The sequence below is a fragment of the Leptodactylus fuscus genome, chromosome 5 (assembly GCF_031893055.1).
Source record: "Leptodactylus fuscus isolate aLepFus1 chromosome 5, aLepFus1.hap2, whole genome shotgun sequence".
Classification (NCBI taxonomy): Eukaryota; Metazoa; Chordata; class Amphibia; order Anura; family Leptodactylidae; genus Leptodactylus; species Leptodactylus fuscus.
This window is the reverse complement of record NC_134269.1, coordinates 128959479-128978418: the sequence shown is the minus strand read 5'-3', so window position 1 is coordinate 128978418 and position 18940 is coordinate 128959479. Positions and strand designations below refer to the sequence as shown.

Genomic DNA, 18940 nt, shown 5'->3' with positions numbered 1-18940 from the left:
CTACTGTAATTGTCTATTCCAGTACACTGTGGCAGGGTTTTTAGCACTGTTACATAAATACTAGTGCTATATAAAAACCTCTGTACGCCAAGGACATTGACCTTAGACTCTTTTCAGTCTGTATCTTTGCTTGCGAAAAAGAGCCTATAGATCCATATAAAGATAATCCTAAAATTTCATTGTAAAACTGTGCAGTAACAAAATGTGTGCCTTATAGTTTGTGACTACATGGCACACTACCATTTCATATGAGTACATCAATTTCCTTTGTGAAATGTCTTTAGCCACTGTGGGGAAACCAGTTTTAGGATATGGCCTCATGCATACATGGGTCCCTTGTATCTGTCCCATTCATAGGGAAACATAAAGAGAATTACTGAAAACCTCATGCAAAATATTCTACTGTATGTTTATTCACTAGAAGCCACTGTGACTCAGTTAGGTCTCTGTGAAACCTCTGCCCATGGTTCTTCCATGTACATGAATCCTCAGACTAATTTGTCTTTTTTTCTTATAATAAATCTAAAAACTGTCTTACATTTTTCTAGGGAAGAGCTGATGGATATATTGGTAATTATAAAGTCTATAGGGATGGGTTTCCATCTTCCAGTGCATGGCATCCGTTCACTGTCACCTGTAAGTATAAAATGCATGGTCTGTAATCTCCAGCCGCAGCCCAGTAGGGAATAGAGCGCCAGTCATGGAAGCGCACTGGCACTTAATTCACAACAAGGCTTTAGGGGGACTTTCTGCCCCCCATTCTCTTGATCACTTATACTCGGGTCAATAAGTTTTCCCAGATTTTTGTGTTAAAATTAGGTTTATACTGGATTTTATCTGGAAATATTAAAAGCTAAGGTTTAGATTTAGTTCACACTTGCTGTGCTATTTCTATACCCAAGACATTGGTATAACATTGGTTTGGTGACATATGATGTAATTCTTACTCACGTCTGACATATGGGATATATCAGGAGAACTCACGGTTTGTTATTAACCCCTTCCATCCACAGGAATTTTTAGATTTTTGTTTTTGACTCTTCACCTTGAAGCCATGAAGGCTTAATGTTTAGGGGACAAATTGTACTTCATAATTGTACCATTTAATATTCTCTATTACATACTGAGAAGCTAAAAGTAAATTCAGGATGGGGGAAATTTAGAAAAACTGTTTGTGTGACTTTGTATGGAAACATATAGAGAAAGTCATTTTTCAAGACTGGCTTGTGTTATTGAATTATATTAGACATTACAAGGATTCAGAATGGAGATGTCTGTCTGGTTTGAATACATGTGAGCGTCATAAGAAGTAAGTAAAAGATTTAATATTTAATATTAATAAAAGTAGATATCCAGTAAAAGCCCTTAAAATCAAATGTAAGTAGCAATATAATACTGACCAATATTCAAAATAAAAAAGTCACAGAAGAATAATTCCACAGTGACATGTTTACAGACTAACTCGACAATAGACTTAGCTCTACACATCTGGATGTAAAAAGGAGTATGTTCCATGTCTGTTCCCAATTCCCATACAGTACACAGTCTCCTGGATTGGTTCCGGTTTCTGTCATAGATCATCTTATCAGATGCAATGTCAGCCTATGTAATTCATTTATATGGTTACAGAACACTCTTACTGGTACAACTTACAGCGTAAACATACAATGAAACTGACATACTAGAATCAGCATCTTAATAGGAGCTGTTCTATTGGTTATACGCTGTTAATCTATACAGTTCATTTGGGTGTAGTTCCTGTATCTACACTGAGGTCATCAGTGGCATAGTAGATTTTAGCTGATCAGCTGCTTCCACTAATATTAATATATTAATAATCATTCTATTGTACACTGGATATACCTATAGGCACAGTAAGCCATTCAAGAGTTAAAGCAAACTAAATTTTTCAAACAACTTTTGATTTTCTGGCAGTATTTGTATCATTAATACATTTTGTAATATACTATATTCACACATTTTGTCTCCTTTCTGTGAAATCCTGGATCCTTTTATTCTTCCCCTGTCTTCTGTATTGAGAACTGTTTCTCCCTCTCACTAAATGTTACTGTGTATGGTGTACAGGAGTAGGGGGCTGTGTAAGATGTAGAGAAAATAAGAGAAGAGGATGGTCACTTCAAACAGTTATATCTTGGATATTATAAAACTTGAACATTTACATTTGGTGTCATGTAAAAGAGAAGATTCTCTTCTTTGATATGACACCAAGGTGCTACCTTAGTTATTTCCAGAGATATTGGTTGAAAACACAGTCGGGATTTGGATATTTATATGCAGCTGTGTAATGTATATGATATAAAAATACCAATCCCGACTGTGTTTTCAACCAGTGATATCTGTGGTAACAATATAGATACCAATGTAACCATAGTATCAAATGAAAGAAGAGAATATCCTCTTTCATATGGCTTATAAAACAAATTTGTATATTTTATAATGTCCGAAATATAACTGTTTGAATTGACCTCCCCCTCATTTTCCTTACATGTTATAAAGCCCCATACTCCTATTAAAGTAATCAAGTAATCAATCGGTTCTTACCAGATAGATTGTATAGTCAGATTATCACTGGTGTTAATCTAAGAGACGGATAACAGACAGACATGTTGATCTTTTTGTCCGGACAGAGCTCTGCAAAAGTTCTGCCCAGAATCCGTTTATTTTATAAGCTCACATACACAAAGCACATCGTAACACAGTACACAGTAACATTCAGTGACAGGCAGAAACAACTCTCAATACAGAAACAAGGGAAAGAGTAGAAAAACGCAGGATTTCACAGAAAGGATCTAAAATTTGTTAATAACGTATATTACAAAAAATTATTAATGACAGAAATACTGCCAGAAAATCAAAAGTTGTCCAAAAGTTTAGTTACACTTTAAAGGGATATTTCTTTTTAGCGCTTCTTGGCTGAGATTGTAATATCCTCTGTCTAAGGCAGCCCAAGGTGGCTGGGAGTATGGAATCAGCCAATCAGACTATTCTACAGTTTTCTTAAAGAGGACCTTTCACCGATTTGGGCACGGGCAGTTCTATATACTGCGGGAAAGCTGACAGTGCACTGAATTCAGCGCGCTGTCGGCTTTCCCGATCTGTGCCCTGGGTAAAGAGCTATCAGTCTTGGTACCGTAGCGTTTACAGTCAGAAGGGCGTTTCTGAGAGTCTGTCAGGTACGTCCTTCTTCACAGCAGCGCCTATCGTGCTGTACAGTGTGAGCGGGGAGGAACGCCCCCTTCCTTCCTGATAATACTCGTCTATGGACGAGCACTGTGAGCAGAGAGACAGGACGTTCCTCCCTGCTCACACTGTACAGCACGATAGGCGCTGCTGTGGAGACAGCGCCGCACCTCCCATGAGGCGACCTGAAGCGACCGCTTCAGGCGGCGCTATGTCAGGGCCCCAGGGAGGGCGGCATTTTTGCTTACCTAAGCCAGTCCAGGACAAGCTGTCCTGGACTGGCTTAGCACCGAGCGGTGGTTTGGGGAGGCCACTGGAGCAGTGCTGCTCCAGTAGCCTCCCCTCACGCTCAGGCAGAGAGCAGGTCCTCTCCGTGCCTGCTCTCTGCCTGAGAACTGTGCTAAGCCCCGCCCCCTTTGCGCCGCCACGCCCCCTCCACTCCGTCCCCTCCTCCCGGGGGGGGGGTGGTTTTCTGTAGCTCGCCTCGGGCGGCTAAAGGGGTAGGTTCACCCCTGTGTGGAGAAGGGCGTACCTGACAGACTGTCAGGAAAGCCCTTCTGACTGTAAAGCGCTACGGTACCGGGACCGATAGCTCTTTACCCGGGGCACAGATCGGGAAAGCCGACAGTGCAATGAATTCAGCACACTGTCAGCTTTCCAGCAGTATATAGAACTGCCTGTGCAAAATCGGTGAAAGGTTTTTTTTTTTAACTCCCATGGAAGTAAAGAGAAGCTACAGAAACAATGTAACACAGCAAACTCTCAAATTGTGTAAGTTCACTTCTATTGGATATATAGAAACAGCTTAGAATAGCCATCTTGGCTGTTTCCATACCTTCAGTCATCTCAGACTTACTGAGTTCAGATGTGAAAGGCTGATATGTGAATCTGTTAAAGTCTGGCCTACTTGTTTAGAAAATCTGTGCATTTAGCCGCCTGACATGTAAGTCCAATACGTACTGTATTAGATATGTATGATATATCTGTGACACTAACTAGACTATGGTTGGACATCTGTTTGCCAGGCTATTTTCAGTATGTTTTCCCATATTGTATTTGGGTACTTACATGGCCCCTATACTCCCACTTACTCAGTACAGTTATTGTATATGGTTGTTTTGATCTCTGTCTTTTGATCAAGCATGGAATTGCCTTGCTAACCATAGTGAATGTAAAGATATACCAAATGTTTTCCCATGGTGATTTTGAGCCAGCTTACTAAGAGTGTCTTCCTACAACTAATACTGTCTGAATCAGGGATTTATTTGTAGGATGCAGAACATCCCTACATTCAGACTCCTGCTGATCTATTGGTAATTTACACTGTTGTGAAAAATTATTTACTTAATATCTTATTATTAAGCCTGCAGTTAAAAATTAGCCTCTTAATGTGACCCCACTAAAATCCATAATGCCTTAATCAGACCACCAACGTCTTTCCCAAACATCTCCATTATTGAAATTTTGCTGCAGATCTTTTTACTGCCTAATACAAGCTATGAGGCAAACGAAATCCATGTGGTATATATCAAAATGATTTTCATATGTTGTATTTTTCAATGTAAAATATAAGCCTGTGTTACAAGTCAGTAGTAATCGAAAGCACATGTTCAAGGTTTGCGCACAGTATCCAAATGCTAGACAGACTATCTAGCATTTCTATAATCATGTCATTTCAAATACATAGGAAAGGGTTAACATCTGACAGTACAGTCATCTCTTGCAAAAATAAGATTATGGCAGAATGTTGCGCGCCTTATATTTTATAACATTGCAGCCTAACTCTGCCCATATGTATAAGACTGGCAGTGCTCCATGTGTACAGAAAAGCGGTCACATAACGCATCCAAGGTGACTAGTAGACACATTCCCGACACTGTCTGCTCACTATGACCAAACAACCACACAGTAAACACATCAGGAATGTCTCCATTCAGGGGAATGACATCACTTTAAGTACTACATGCTGCCGATGTGATACCAAGTTGCACAGAAAAAATGTTAAACAAGCCCTGTGTTATCCTTTCTGGTTAGTTACTGTATATGTATATATGACATATAGTATAATATATATGACAATAATATAGTCTATATGCATTAAAGATATTATCAACATGGCTCTAGGCTACATCCATATTACCTATATTATGTCTGTACTTTGTGCTTTGATGCTTTTGGACCTTAACATTGCAGCATAAGTAAACATAGTTGCTTTCACTGTATTTTTGCAGCTTGGGATTTCGACCTAAAACTTATTCCTGGAAAATCTGCCCTCAAAAGCCGAATTGGCCCTCTTCCCGTCTGCACACACCCATTTGTCCAAAATGCAGTTTTTATCCACATGTGGGTTTGCACATTTCATATGCAGGAAAAAAATTGCATAACAAATTATGTGATACATTTTCTCTTTTAACTCCGTGTGAAAATTAAAAATTCAGTGCTGAAGTGACTTTGATGCAAAAAGTGTAAAGTACCGAGCACTGGGACATATAGATTAATATTGTCGAAAATTACAATCAAATTTTTTTACAATCAATTTTTTGAAAACTCTTGCACTTTTAGACTGTCTAGTCTAGCTTTCTACTACTTGTTAGTTGGCTTAGTTTCCACTACAAAATACGGCAAAATTTTGGTGCATGTTGTGACATATTAAGCATAGCAGTCTCAATGGGCCGCACCCACTTGTTGGACAAGGTGCATAAACATACTGTGTCTAAGGCTAAGGCCCAATGGAGTGGAAACACCGTGGGAAAAATCGCAGCATTTTAAAGTCAAGGCAAAGTGGACGGGATTCTGCTGGTGCAGTTTTGGAAATCGCAGCATGTCAATTATACCTACGGAAGCGCCACTAGTTTCCCTATAGGTATAACTGTAAACAGACAGTCCACAGAGGAAAGAAGAGCACTTTTTTGCTGTGGGACGTCCCATAGAGTCTTAGCCTTAAACACTTAGTGAATGAAGTCTAAAGAATGTTCCCCTGATTTTGGTGAAAATTAAGCTAGAATAGTGCAGTATCTTCAGTAGTTTAACTTAACCAGGGCCGGAGTCAGCACTAGACAAATCGGGTAGATGCCGGGACCCACTGGGCTCAAAGGGACCCACTGCTTAGCTGAGAACTAATAACATCAGTTTTATTAACAAAACAGCTACATAGTCAGTCTCTTTCCCTGCTAAAACTTACTATTGACGGTCCTCAACTCCCTGTCTACTAACTTTACCCTCTCTGATCACGGATCCTTGTGTGATTGCTGTCTTCTCCAAGTGATATATAGCACATATAGTATACTCAGTAACTGTTTGTTATTGTTACTAGAGATGAGCGAGTACTATTTTTAATGGTAGTTTCGAATAGCACACTCCCATAGGAATGAATGGACTCAGCCGGCATGCCGCCGGGTCAGTGTCCTGCTGCTTAAACCCCCCCCCCCCCCCCCCTGCATGCCAGCTGCTCCCATTCATTCCTATGGGAGCGTGCTGTTCAAAACTACTATCTCGAATAGTACTCGCTCATCTCTAATTGTTACATACAGAATTTAATTCAGATATGATGTTGACTACTGCTGTATGAATCATAGCACTCACTGGATTTAATGGATTGTGCCTCTTACCATCACTGGAAGTCCACTGACACTCAGTCACTCAAGGGCCTGCCAAAACCAAGATCCGGCCCTGATCTGTTTAGTCTTGATGCCAAAAATCGATATCAAACTTGTAGGTTGATTCTAGACTTTCCAAAGATGCCTGTCTTATTCTGCATTGCAGCTCCATTTTCATGAAAATCTGCATGCTATTCTTATGAAAATTAGCTGAAAATGGCTTTAGGGGTGTTTCTTCTACTGCCAGGGCTTTGCTCTTTGCTCTAGATAACTACCTCTAACTGCAAAGGGTGACAAAATGTAAGATGTCACCCAGGCAATGAGGGAAGAAGCTAGTGGACCGGAACAATTATCTAGAACAAAGAGTGAAGCCCTGGCAGGATAATAAATGTCCCTACAGCCATTTCAGCTAATTTTCATAAAAATGGAGATGCAAAGCAGAATAAGAAAGGCATCTTTGGAAATTTTAGAAGCTGCCCTACAAGGTACCCTGACAGACTCTTTTTAAAGGGAGCAGAAGAAAAAATGCTAAATCCCTTTTCAGTTAATTTGCTCATGAATAAAAAGCTGATTTTCATGAACATGGAACTGCATAATAAATACATCTTTGGAAAATGTAGAAGAAACCCTACAATATACTGTCATTAGTGTGATAGCAATTTTCCTGCTGACAGACTCCCTTTAAAAAACAGCTATTACAAGCTGTGTGTGGATATACAGACTGCAGACCATTTTAGCTAATCCCAACACAGACTCTAAGTTCTTGATAAAAGAGTTACAATAGGCCGAATGTACATCCGAGATTCTCATCTGGTATCTGTTCCTGCCACGTCACACCCCTTGACAGGCAGAAATCTCTCTTTATATGACTGAGGTGACTGAGGATGGATTTATTTAAGGCTAATTAGTGAAAATCCCATCACAAAATGCAACAGACATAATTCTGGGAATCTTCTGAATGTCCTTGTCTTCTTGCAGTGCAAATGACTGAAGGCAGCACTCACTGTCTGATCAGAACATTTGCTGATGTCTCTAGAATTGCATTTCTAGAATCAGTTTCTTTACTGTCAGGATAGGCACATTTGCAAGTCTTGGGCTTTGATTGTACATATCATTATACAGACATTCTTATGCACTTTGCCCATTAGTTTATTATTTTATTATTTATCTGAAACTGGTCAAATTCAAGGAACTCCAAAATAATCACAGGAACTCTTAAAGGGAGTCTGTCAGCAGGAAAATCAGTAATGTATTAAGCACAGTACCTTCTAGAGCAACTTCTAAACTTTTCAAAGATGACTTTCTTATTCAGCACTGCAGCTCCATTTTCATTAAAATCAAGTTTTTTTTGTTTGTTTTTTATAAAAAAATTAGCTTAAATGTGTTTTAAGGGAATTGACCCTAATTGTTGCTCAGCTCCACCCCTCATCCGCCAGTGCTTGAGTGGTATTTTACACTTTGTCTAGCTTTGACTGCAGTTAGGGATGGTTATCTAGAGTGGAGAGCAAGACCCTGGCAGGAGAAGAAACACCCCTAAAGCCCTTTTCAGATAATTTGCATAAGAATAAAATGTCACTTTCATGAAAATTGGGCTATGCTGCAAAATGAATAAGATATCTTTGGAATGTGGTGAAGCTGCCCTACAAGGTACTGTCATTAGTTTAATACAGATTTTCCAACTGACAGACTCCCTTGAAGGGATATCCTGTAGTATTTCCTGTATCTTTGTTTAGAATGACGATTGGATATAGTTTGTTTTTGTCAGCATTGTGCATAAGACTGAAAACATTGCAAGTTCCAAAAGTGGCTGCAAGAGCCTTTACATGGCGATTCTTCATTCCGGCACATAGAAGAGAGTCTTAAATGAAATTCTTCAGAAATTTACTACATTTTAATGTCTTTGTATTTTTTGTTACATACAAATATCCAAGTTATCTTGTACAGTTACTTTTAACAATAAAATACTTCAATATTAATACTTCATTATTTATTATTATTATTATTATTATTATTTTATTATATTGGATTTCTTTGTAAATAGGTCCAAGTAAGAAAGCTATCTGATGAAAATAATCTCATCCTTAAGACAGCTAAGCTATATGGTTATGAAGTAGTTGATACCTTTAGTATTACTATGGGACGCTACAAGGAATTCCTGCAAGGAAAATGTGGATGTCACTTCCATGAGGTATTTTATATTTTCATATTTCCTTACTATTGGGATGTTGTTTTATTGTCAATCAATTATTCAATGTAAATTATCTATATTAAATATAAATAATTAGACCTCGTATTCCCAAAACACAAAAGTTTCATAGCTATAGGACCCCTAGCAACTAGAGATGAGCAAATTTTCCAAAATCCATTTTGATGGATTTAAGAGGTTAGGTGCAAATATATAGCTGCCTGTGCCTGTCTAACATCTTCACAATAACTGACTCCTATCTCTCTCTAAAATCCCTTTAAGGGCTCGTTCACATCTGTGCCCAGTCTCCGTTCCTGCAGGTTTCTGTTTCCTGCACAAAACTGAGCAGGAGACAGAAACCTGCAGGACTCTTTCATACCCATTCATTTGAATGGGCTTGAAAGATGTCTGGCCGTGAGCGGCGGTGAGCGTTTTATGCTCTCCGCCGTGAAACTGTTTTTTTTAAATCGGACATAAAGTCGGACATGCAGTACTCTGTGTCCTGTTTTAAAAAAACGGTTTCGTGGCAGAGAGCATAAAACGCTTACCGCCGCTCACGGCTGGACCCGGTCTGACAGCTTTCCGTCTTCTGCATGCAGAAAGCTGAGAACGGACTCCGGGTGCTAGTGTGAACCTAGCGTAACTCAATTTGACATAAATCTAAAAACCACTTCTGTATTTTTCTTTATGACACACCGCCTGACACTAACCCACAATATATCTGTATTCTATGTTTTACTATTTTTACTATCTCTTTTTCTGTTCCTGACATCACCTCTCTCCTTTCTGTATCACATAGCAGCATTATTTCCTCGCTGGGCTGATTTATGGTGGACTGACCCATTGAATCATGTGAGATTCCCACCAATATGTCCCACGTGATTGGCTGTGCTAGAAGGGGATGCTGCCTGCAAAACAATATTGGGAGGTGCAACAATCCACCACCCATGGGCAAAATGTGAAATGGTGACTTCTATTTTGAGCGATTCATGTGGGATGAATTTCAAAAGATTTAGATTAACTAAATCTGAACTCTTTGGGAAATACATAACATATTCAGTTTTGTAATTCCTACAGCATGTACGTGGTTTAGAAGTAATTTCCCTTAAATAATAAGCTCTGCTTCAGTACTGATGGCACTGTTGTACTGAATACACAGAAGGTCATGGAAATTCAGTAGAGTCATCTGCTGGTAGTACTGTCAAATAAAATGTTATTTACCCATTTAACCATGGCAGAAATACATTGTGTTTTCCATAGCGTTTTTCATTACAATCTTGCAGAGTTTTCCTCTGCGGGCTCTCTGCACCTATTATACCTATATGGAGAACGGCAGCGTTTCCTCAGGTACAATTAATAAGCTGCTATTTTTGAAAATGCAGCTTTTTTGCTGCAGATTTTTTACTGCAATGTGTGAATGGGATTAGGCAGAATCCCCTGCACTTTGCATGCCATGGCATTTCTCCCAAGGCCTAAATGCGGTGTCTTAGCAATGTGGGACATTGTCCTAAAGGGATTTTCTAATATTTACAGTAGATATTGATGACCTATCTTGAGGATAGGTCATCAATGACAACAGATCAGTAGTAATCTAATTCCTGTCATTGACAATATTCAGCTGCTTGAAGTGGCCACAGCACTCCGACTCTAAATTGTATATTGGCTCTACCTAATATTACAGATCACTCCTGTTGTTTTGAATAGGATTGAGTCACATAATGTTATAAATATGATGTCACAAGTGGAGGAACTGGTCAAAGGTGTCAGACCCCTACCGACCTAATATTGATCACCTATGAACTCATAATAACCCTTCTGTTTTTAGCTAAGATGTCTTTGAAACATGTTGATGGTTTTCCCTTTCATATATGTAATATGCACATCCATTTTCTGAGAATACCGCACTTCTGGGATCTGTTCCCATTAGTACAATGTGGTATAGGACCCTGGCCTCTGCACTGCAAGGTTAGACAACCGGGAGCTGTATACAGGTGAATGAAGAGGTGTCTTGGCCTACGTCATTGAGGTCTATGTAAATAATGGAAACAAAAAGATGTCTGTTTATGCTCTTATTGATGTATGCCAAAATGTCTGGTGGAAAACCTTTAAAATCTAGTGAACAGTCAGACGACATGTTCTGCTATATCTCTGTGGCATGTCAGAGAAGGCCTAAAGATGAACCTTCACATTACAGAAGATGACATACTATTGGACGTGTCAGTGTGCAGGTCAGTTACAGAGCATGGATCAGTGCAAACAAAACTCTATACAGAAGATACTAGGAATTAGGAAGTCTAAATGACTGAACATATTTGTAGTGTGCACCCTTTACTAAGGTCACATGCTCACCACACAGATAATACATCAATGCCAGCTGTCCTAACCTAATTGTCTTATTGCTGATCTTGCAGGAATGTGTGTAATGTCAATCTATACGTGACTTCAGAAATAAAGGCAATTTCAGTGGTTTTGTGGAAGTTCCTTTGTGTAAACACTGTGGGTTATGTAAAGCCCAAGCTAGCGCTGTGATGTACTTACATGTAATTGTACTATGCTCAGAAATCAGTCACAATGCCAGAACTGAAAGATGATGGTCCAGTTAGGAGAAAACACTGAATAAGAAGTATACTCTGCCTCACAAACCACAGGAAATCATGTTTACCAGCTCTACATAGTATGAGATTCTCTCCAAATTATGGGCACGTATAGGCATAGACTTGTAGGGCTGACAGTCTGTCTCATCGGTGAAATGGAATGACACAGATCTCAGTGTAAGAGGAGGTTATGTGGGCAGAGGATGTGTACATTTCTATGAAAAAGTTTGGGCACCCCTATTAATCTTAATCATTTTTAGTTCTAAATATTTTGGTGTTTGCAGCAGCCATTTCAGTTTGATATATCTAATAACTGATGGACACAGTAATATTTCAGGATTGGAATGAGGTTTATTGTACTAACAGAAAATGTGCAATATGCATTAAACCAAAATTTGACCGGTGCAAAAGTATGGGAACCTCAACAGAAAAGTGACATTAATATTTAGTAGATCCTCCTTTTGCCTATAGTCGCTTCCTGTAGCTTTTAACCAGTTCCTGGATCCTGGATGAAGGTATTTTGGACCATTCCTCTTTACAAAATAATTCAAGTTCAGTTAAGTTTGATGGTCAGCCCGCTCTCAAATGATCTGAAAACAAAGATTGTTCAACATAGTTGTTCAGGGGAAGGATAAAAAAAGTTGTCTCAGAGATTTAACCCATCAGTTTCCACTGTGAGGAACATAGTAAGGAAATGGAAGACCACAGGGACAGTTCTTGTTAAGCCCAGAAGTCGCAGGCCAAGAAAAATATCAGAAAGGCAGAGAAGAAGAATGGTGAGAACAGTCAAGGACAATCCACAGACCACCTCCAAAGAGCTGCAGCATCATCTTGCTGCAGATGGTGTCACTATGCATCGGTCAACAATACAGCGCACTTTGCACAAGGAGAAGCTGTATGGGAGAGTGATGAGAAAGAAGCCATTTCTGCAAGCACGCCACAAACAGAGTTGCCTGAGGTATGCAAAAGCACATTTGGACAAGCCAGCTTCATTTTGGAAGAAGGTCCTGTGGACTGACGAAACAAAGATTGAGTTGTTTGGTCATACAAAAGGCGTTATGCATGGCGTCCAAAAAAAACAGCATTCCAAGAAAAACACTTGCTACCCACTGTAAAATTTGGTGGAGGTTCCATCATGCTTTGGGGCTGTGTGGACAATGCCGGCACCGGGAATCTTGTTAAAGTTGAGGGTCACATGGATTCCACTCAGTATCAGCAGATTCTTAAGAATAATGTTCAAGAATCAGTGACGAAGTTGAAGTTACGCCAGGGATGGATATTTCAGCAAGACAATGATCCAAAACCCCGCTCCAAATCGACTCAGGCATTCATGCAGAGGAACAATTACAATGTTCTGGAATGGCCATCGCAGTCCCCAGACCTGAATATTAGAGATGAGCGAACAGTGTTCTATCGAACACATGTTCGATCGGATATCAGGCTGTTCGATGTGTTCAATTCGAATCGAACATCACGTGGCAAACTCCAAAAAAACTCCAAAAAAATGCGATTCCCGCCCCACCTTCCCTGGCACTTTTTTTGCACCAATAACAGCGCAGGGGAGGTGGCATTGAAAAAAATCGGAAAAAGTCATTGGCTGCTGAAATCAGGTGACCTCCATTTTAGACGAATAGTGGATTTCAAATCCGGGTCATATGAGAATGTGAACTTTGTGACTAAGAGACAGGGATAGCTGTACAGGCAGGGATAGCTAGGGATAACCTTTATTTAGGTAGGAATGTTATTAATAATAACTTTTTGGGGCTCTATCGGGTATGTAATTGTGATTTTTGTGAGATAAACTTTTTCCCATAGGAATGCATTGGACAGCGCTGATTGGCCAGAGTACGGAATTCGACCAATCAGCGCTGGCTCTGCTGGAGGAGGCGGAGTCTAAGATCGCTCCACACCAGTCTCCATTCAGGTCCGACCTTAGACTCCGCCTCCTCCGGCAGAGCCAGTGCTGATTGGCCGAAGGCTGGCCAATGCATTCCTATGGGTATGCAGAGACTCAGCAGTGTTGAGCCAGTTCTGCTCAACTACACCGTGTGCCGGTCAGCCCATCAGATGTAGCAGAGCCGAGGGTGCACTAGAACCCTTGTGCACACTTGGCTCTGCTACATCAGAGCCGAGGGTGCACTAGAACCCCTGTGCACACTCAGCTCACGCTAATAGAATGCATTGGCCAGCGCTGATTGGCCAATGCATTCTATTAGCCTGATGAAGCAGAGTTGAATGTGTTTTCTTAGCTCAAATACTCCACAGGCGTAGTTGAGCTAAGCACACACATTCATCTCTACTTCATCATGCTAATAGAATGCATTGGCCAGCGCTGATTGGCCAGAGTACGGAATTCGACCAATCAGCGCTGGCTCTGCTGGAGGAGGCGGAGTCTAAGATCGCTCCACACCAGTCTCCATTCAGGTCCGACCTTAGACTCCACCTCCTCCGGCAGAGCCAGCGCTGATTGGCCGAAGGCTGGCCAATGCATTCCTATGGGTATGCAGAGACTCAGCAGTGTTGAGCCAGTTCTGCTCAACTACACCGTGTGCCGGTCAGCCCATCAGATGTAGCAGAGCCGAGGGTGCCAGCCTTCGGCCAATCAGCGCTGGCTCTACCGGAGGAGGCGGAGTCTAAGGTCGGACCTGAATGGAGACTGGTGTGGAGCGATCTTAGACTCCACCTCCTCCAGCAGAGCCAGCGCTGATTGGTCGAATTCCGTACTCCCGCCAATCAGCGCTGTCCAATGCATTCCTATGGGAAAAAGTTAGCTTGCGAAAATCGCAAGCTGACAGGAATTTCCATGAAATAAAGTGACTTTTATGCCCCCAGACATGCTTCCCCTGCTGTCCCAGTGTCATTCCAGGGTGTTGGTATCATTTCCTGGGGTGTCATAGTGGACTTGGTGACCCTCCTGAGACGGATTTGGGTTTCCCCCTTAACGTGTATATGTTCCCCATAGACTATAATGGGGTTCGAAACCCGTTCGAACACTTGAACAGTGAGCGGCTGTTCGAGTCGAATTTCGAACCTCGAACATTTTAGTGTTCGCTCATCTCTACTGAATATCATTGAACATCTGTGGGATGATTTTGAAGCGGGCTGTCCATGCTCGGCGACCATCAAACTTAACTGAACTTGAATTGTTTTGTAAAGAGGAATGGTCCAAAGTACCTTCATCCAGGATCCAGGAACTGATTAAAAGCTACAGGAAGTGACTAGAGGCTGTTATCTTTGCAAAAGGAGGATCTGCTAAATATTAATGCCACTTTTCTGTTGAGGTGCACATACTTTTGCACCAGTCAAATTTTGGTTTAATGCATATTGCATATTTTCTGTTAGTACAATAAACCTAATTTCAATCCTGAAATATTACTGTGTCCATCAGTTATTAGATATATCAGACTGAAATGGCTGTTGCAAACACCAAAATATTTAGAACTAAAAATGATTAAGATTAATAGGGGTGCCCAAACTTTTTCATAGGACTGTATATACTGTTACACTCTCTGGCTGGTATTCTTTATAGAACCACTTTGATTCTCTTAGTAGAGGATCTCTTTGGCTAGCGTAGCATATAGGGGCACTCTCTAGCTGGCATTATGTATGGATTTTCGCATAATACCTTTCCAATCCCCCTAAAAAGATTTCTTAAAAGATGGTAACTATGTGATGAAGCTGAATGCAGCAGGTCCATATATATATATATATATATATATATATATATATATATATATATATATATATATATTTGTCCATCCTTACCTTTTTACCTGTTTGAGATGTACCAGGATAAGTTACATGAGATGACCAACTTTGAAAAGTATAAAAATTCTGGTCGATAGATTAATTTTTTTTTCAAAGCTGGTTATCTTGTGTCATTTATAGTGTCTTGGAATAGCTCAAGGAGAACTCTTAAGGAAGAACACATCTGTATTAGATTCTGTAGCCTCTGCAGGGAAACAGTAGAGGGTTGAAGTCCAACTATAACTGTTGGGTGTTCCTCATGTGATCAGAGCACAGTTTTGATTTTGATTCCAGCACCGCCTCTTTCTTCTCTTCCTGATATGTCTCCTCCTCTGCGTCAGACTGTGCATGTTCTGTTCTGTCGTCCATTTTGCAGTGGTCTCGTGTAAGAGATCACTGCAAAATGGCCGACGGAACATGCACAGTTGGCTCTGTCCAACCCGAAGTGTCAGAGCTGATTGCGCTTTCATGGCATTTTGATCCTGAAAAGGCGCTCAGCGACTGCTGATGCAGTGAAGAGGAGAAGGCAAGTCAGGAACAGAAGAGACAGGCGGCGCAGGACTCAATGATGAAACTGCGCTCTGAGCACAGGGGGAACTTTTTTTTTATACATGAAGCCAAGAGTTTTACAAGTAGCTCTTACTCTTAATATAAAGAGAATATATCTCAAATGGTGTAAAGTTGTGCTTACAGATTTTAGAGGAGTTTTTCTAGAATAAAAACAACTAGTTACTTCCCTCATGTCACTAGTTACTTCCCTCATGTCACTAGTTATTTCCCTCATGTCACTAGTTACTTCCCTCATGTTACTAGTTACTCCCTTCATGTTACTAGTTACTTCCCTCATGTTACTAGTTACTCCCTTCATGTTACTAGTTACTTCCCTCATGTTACTAGTTACTCCCTTCATGTTACTAGTTACTTCCCTCATGTTACTAGTTACTAGTTAATTCCCTCATGTCACTAGTTACTTCCCTCATGTTACTAGTTACTTCCCTCATGTTACTAGTTACTCCCTTCATGTTACTAGTTACTAGTTAATTCCCTCATGTCACTAGTTATTTCCCTCATGTCACTAGTTACCTTCCTCATGTTACTAGTTACTTCCCTCATGTTACTAGTTACTTCCCTCATGTCACTAGTTATTTCCCTCGTGTCACTAGTTACCTTCCTCATGTTACTAGTTACTTCCCTCATGTTACTAGTTACTTCCATCATGTCACTAGTTATTTCCCTCGTGTCACTAGTTACCTTCCTCATGTTACTAGTTAATTCCCTCATGTCACTAGTTACTTTCTTCATGTTACTAGTTACTTCCCTCATGTTACTATTTACTTCCCTCATGTCACTAGTTATTTCCCTCATGTCACTAGTTACCTTCCTCATGTTACTAGTTATTTCCCTCGTGTCACTAGTTACTTCCCTCATGTCACTAGTTTCTTCCCTCATGTCACTAGTTACCTTCCTCATGTTACTATTTACTTCCCTCGTGTCACTAGTTATTTCCCTCATGTCACTAGTTACCTTCCTCATGTTACTAGTTATTTCCCTCGTGTCACTAGTTACTTCCCTCATGTCACTAGTTTTTTCCCTCATGTCACTAGTTACCTTCCTCATGTTACTAGTTATTTCCCTCATGTCACTAGTTTCTTCCCTCATGTCACTAGTTACCTTCCTCATGTTACTAGTTACTTCCTTCATGTTACTAGTTACCTTCCTCATGTTACTAGTTACCTTCCTCATGTTACTAGTTATTTCCCTCGTGTCACTAGTTACTTCCCTCATGTCACTAGTTTCTTCCCTCATGTCACTAGTTACCTTCCTCATGTTACTAGTTACTTCCTTCATGTTACTAGTTATTTCCCTCATGTTAGTAGTTACTTCCTTCATGTTACTAGTTGCATGATTTTCCAGGGTGTCTCGAGCAAACGTCTAGAATTGGCATTCAGTACACGATAATTTTAAGCAGCCGCTATCCGCACCACTGGATTAATCGTCTGGGATTATTACAATTTCGTCAGAAAATGATAATGATGTTTCTGGCCAGACAATTAAATAAGCCACAGTGTTGCTTATGGGTTCCAGCAATTTACGCAACTGGATTTAATTCATGTGTTTTTTATTATACAAGAGTTTTGTATTTTTCTAATGATTTATTCTTTATTACCTCTATTAAATCTATAGATTGTCAGTAAAGCCTTCATATTAGACTAATCACAACAACAAAAGATAATTAAAGCAGTCTTGGATATATTAAATAATAGCTGTAACAAACAACTTTCACTTAATGTGTCTTGGTTTGCATGGTAATATGGTAATAATTGTTGCTACCCTTTTATAGCTGAGCTGATATTATGAGTAACCAAGGGTATACATACTATAAAGATGAATAGAAGCCCCATTGTGATGTATTATACAAGTTCGCACTCCTCTGTGTAGTTATTCTTCTATTGTTTGAAAGCCTGGATACCAATTTCTAGTCCTGTCACATGTTGCAATTGTCTCATTTTTCTTCATGAGCAATACTCTATAGGTATGGCATATTGATTATAATGGAGTTTTACACCATGATGGGTACATGTGTGACATAACAGAGACAAACTAGCAAATTTAGCAGAAACACATTGGGTTGGTGAAGATCCTTTGGTTGCAATTACAGAATCATTGCTTGGTCTGGTACAGAGAATTTGTCCAATAAGAAAGCAAGTGCACACTGGATGTTGTAATTTTATGATGGCTGGAGAGCCACCACTGGCATAGACAATAAGAAATGTCTCCTCTAGCCATGTTGGTTAGTAAATGATTTCTACCAGACTCTCACAACGCACTTCATCTTTTGTATTGTGTCTTACTAATGGCAGATAGTGACTTATGTAATGTTTGTGTATTTCTTTTTAGGTTGTGAAATCCAAACAAGTAAAGGAGAATAAATCTAAGCTATTAAAGAACTATACATTTGGAGGCAAAATATTTCCCCAAGTTTACGACAATCTCTCCTACTTCAGAAAATCACTATATCATGTTCAGGGTCCAGTGAATCAAGTATATTCTGAAATCCTTCTGAGCAGAATGTGTACATGACAAAGGAGCAAAACAAGCGTGAACCTTCCTCTGCAAGACACACACAGTACAGTCTGATATCTTCCTGTAGTTTGTGAAGCAGACTGGATAGACTATAAGCTACACCAATAAAAGGATTAGTTTAATTTTTAATTTTATTATTTATTGAGCAATACAAAAAATTATCCAAAAACATTTTTTATCTCAAAATATAATAAATCTTGGGTCAAGAAGGAGAAGGAAATATGAATACAAAGGTAGCCTAGTAAAAAAAACTCCAGATGCAAAACTCTTCTCCTCTGGAAACAACTTATTGTCCGCTGCCGGCTTCTTTACTAATAAACAAGGATAACAAACCACGACACTGGGCAGCCTAGTAGGATAGTAAGAGATGACAACTTTTATAAAGCACTGTGGAATATCTTGGTAATATATAAATAAGTAAAATAAATACATGGCTTATACACAGCTCCCTGACCAGATGGCCATTGCAATCTCCTATAGCTACATGTACAGGACCAGAGCTCATTTCATATACAACTCTACCCCACACCTCT

The 18940-nt window shown here is 39.9% G+C and overlaps 1 protein-coding gene across 1 annotated transcript in view; it reads left to right on the top strand.

Annotated features, from left to right (window-relative positions):
* Nucleotides 1–18503, top strand: part of CPED1 (cadherin like and PC-esterase domain containing 1) — a 195081-nt gene extending 176578 nt beyond the window's left edge. Inside the window, exons 20-22 of the mRNA XM_075274232.1 lie at nt 549–636; nt 8839–8985; nt 18222–18503. Of these exons, the coding sequence (XP_075130333.1) occupies nt 549–636; nt 8839–8985; nt 18222–18404 (418 nt within the window). The 3' untranslated portion in view covers nt 18405–18503. The remainder of the gene's footprint in view (nt 1–548; nt 637–8838; nt 8986–18221) is intronic.
* Nucleotides 18504–18940: the final 437 nt, after the last annotated feature.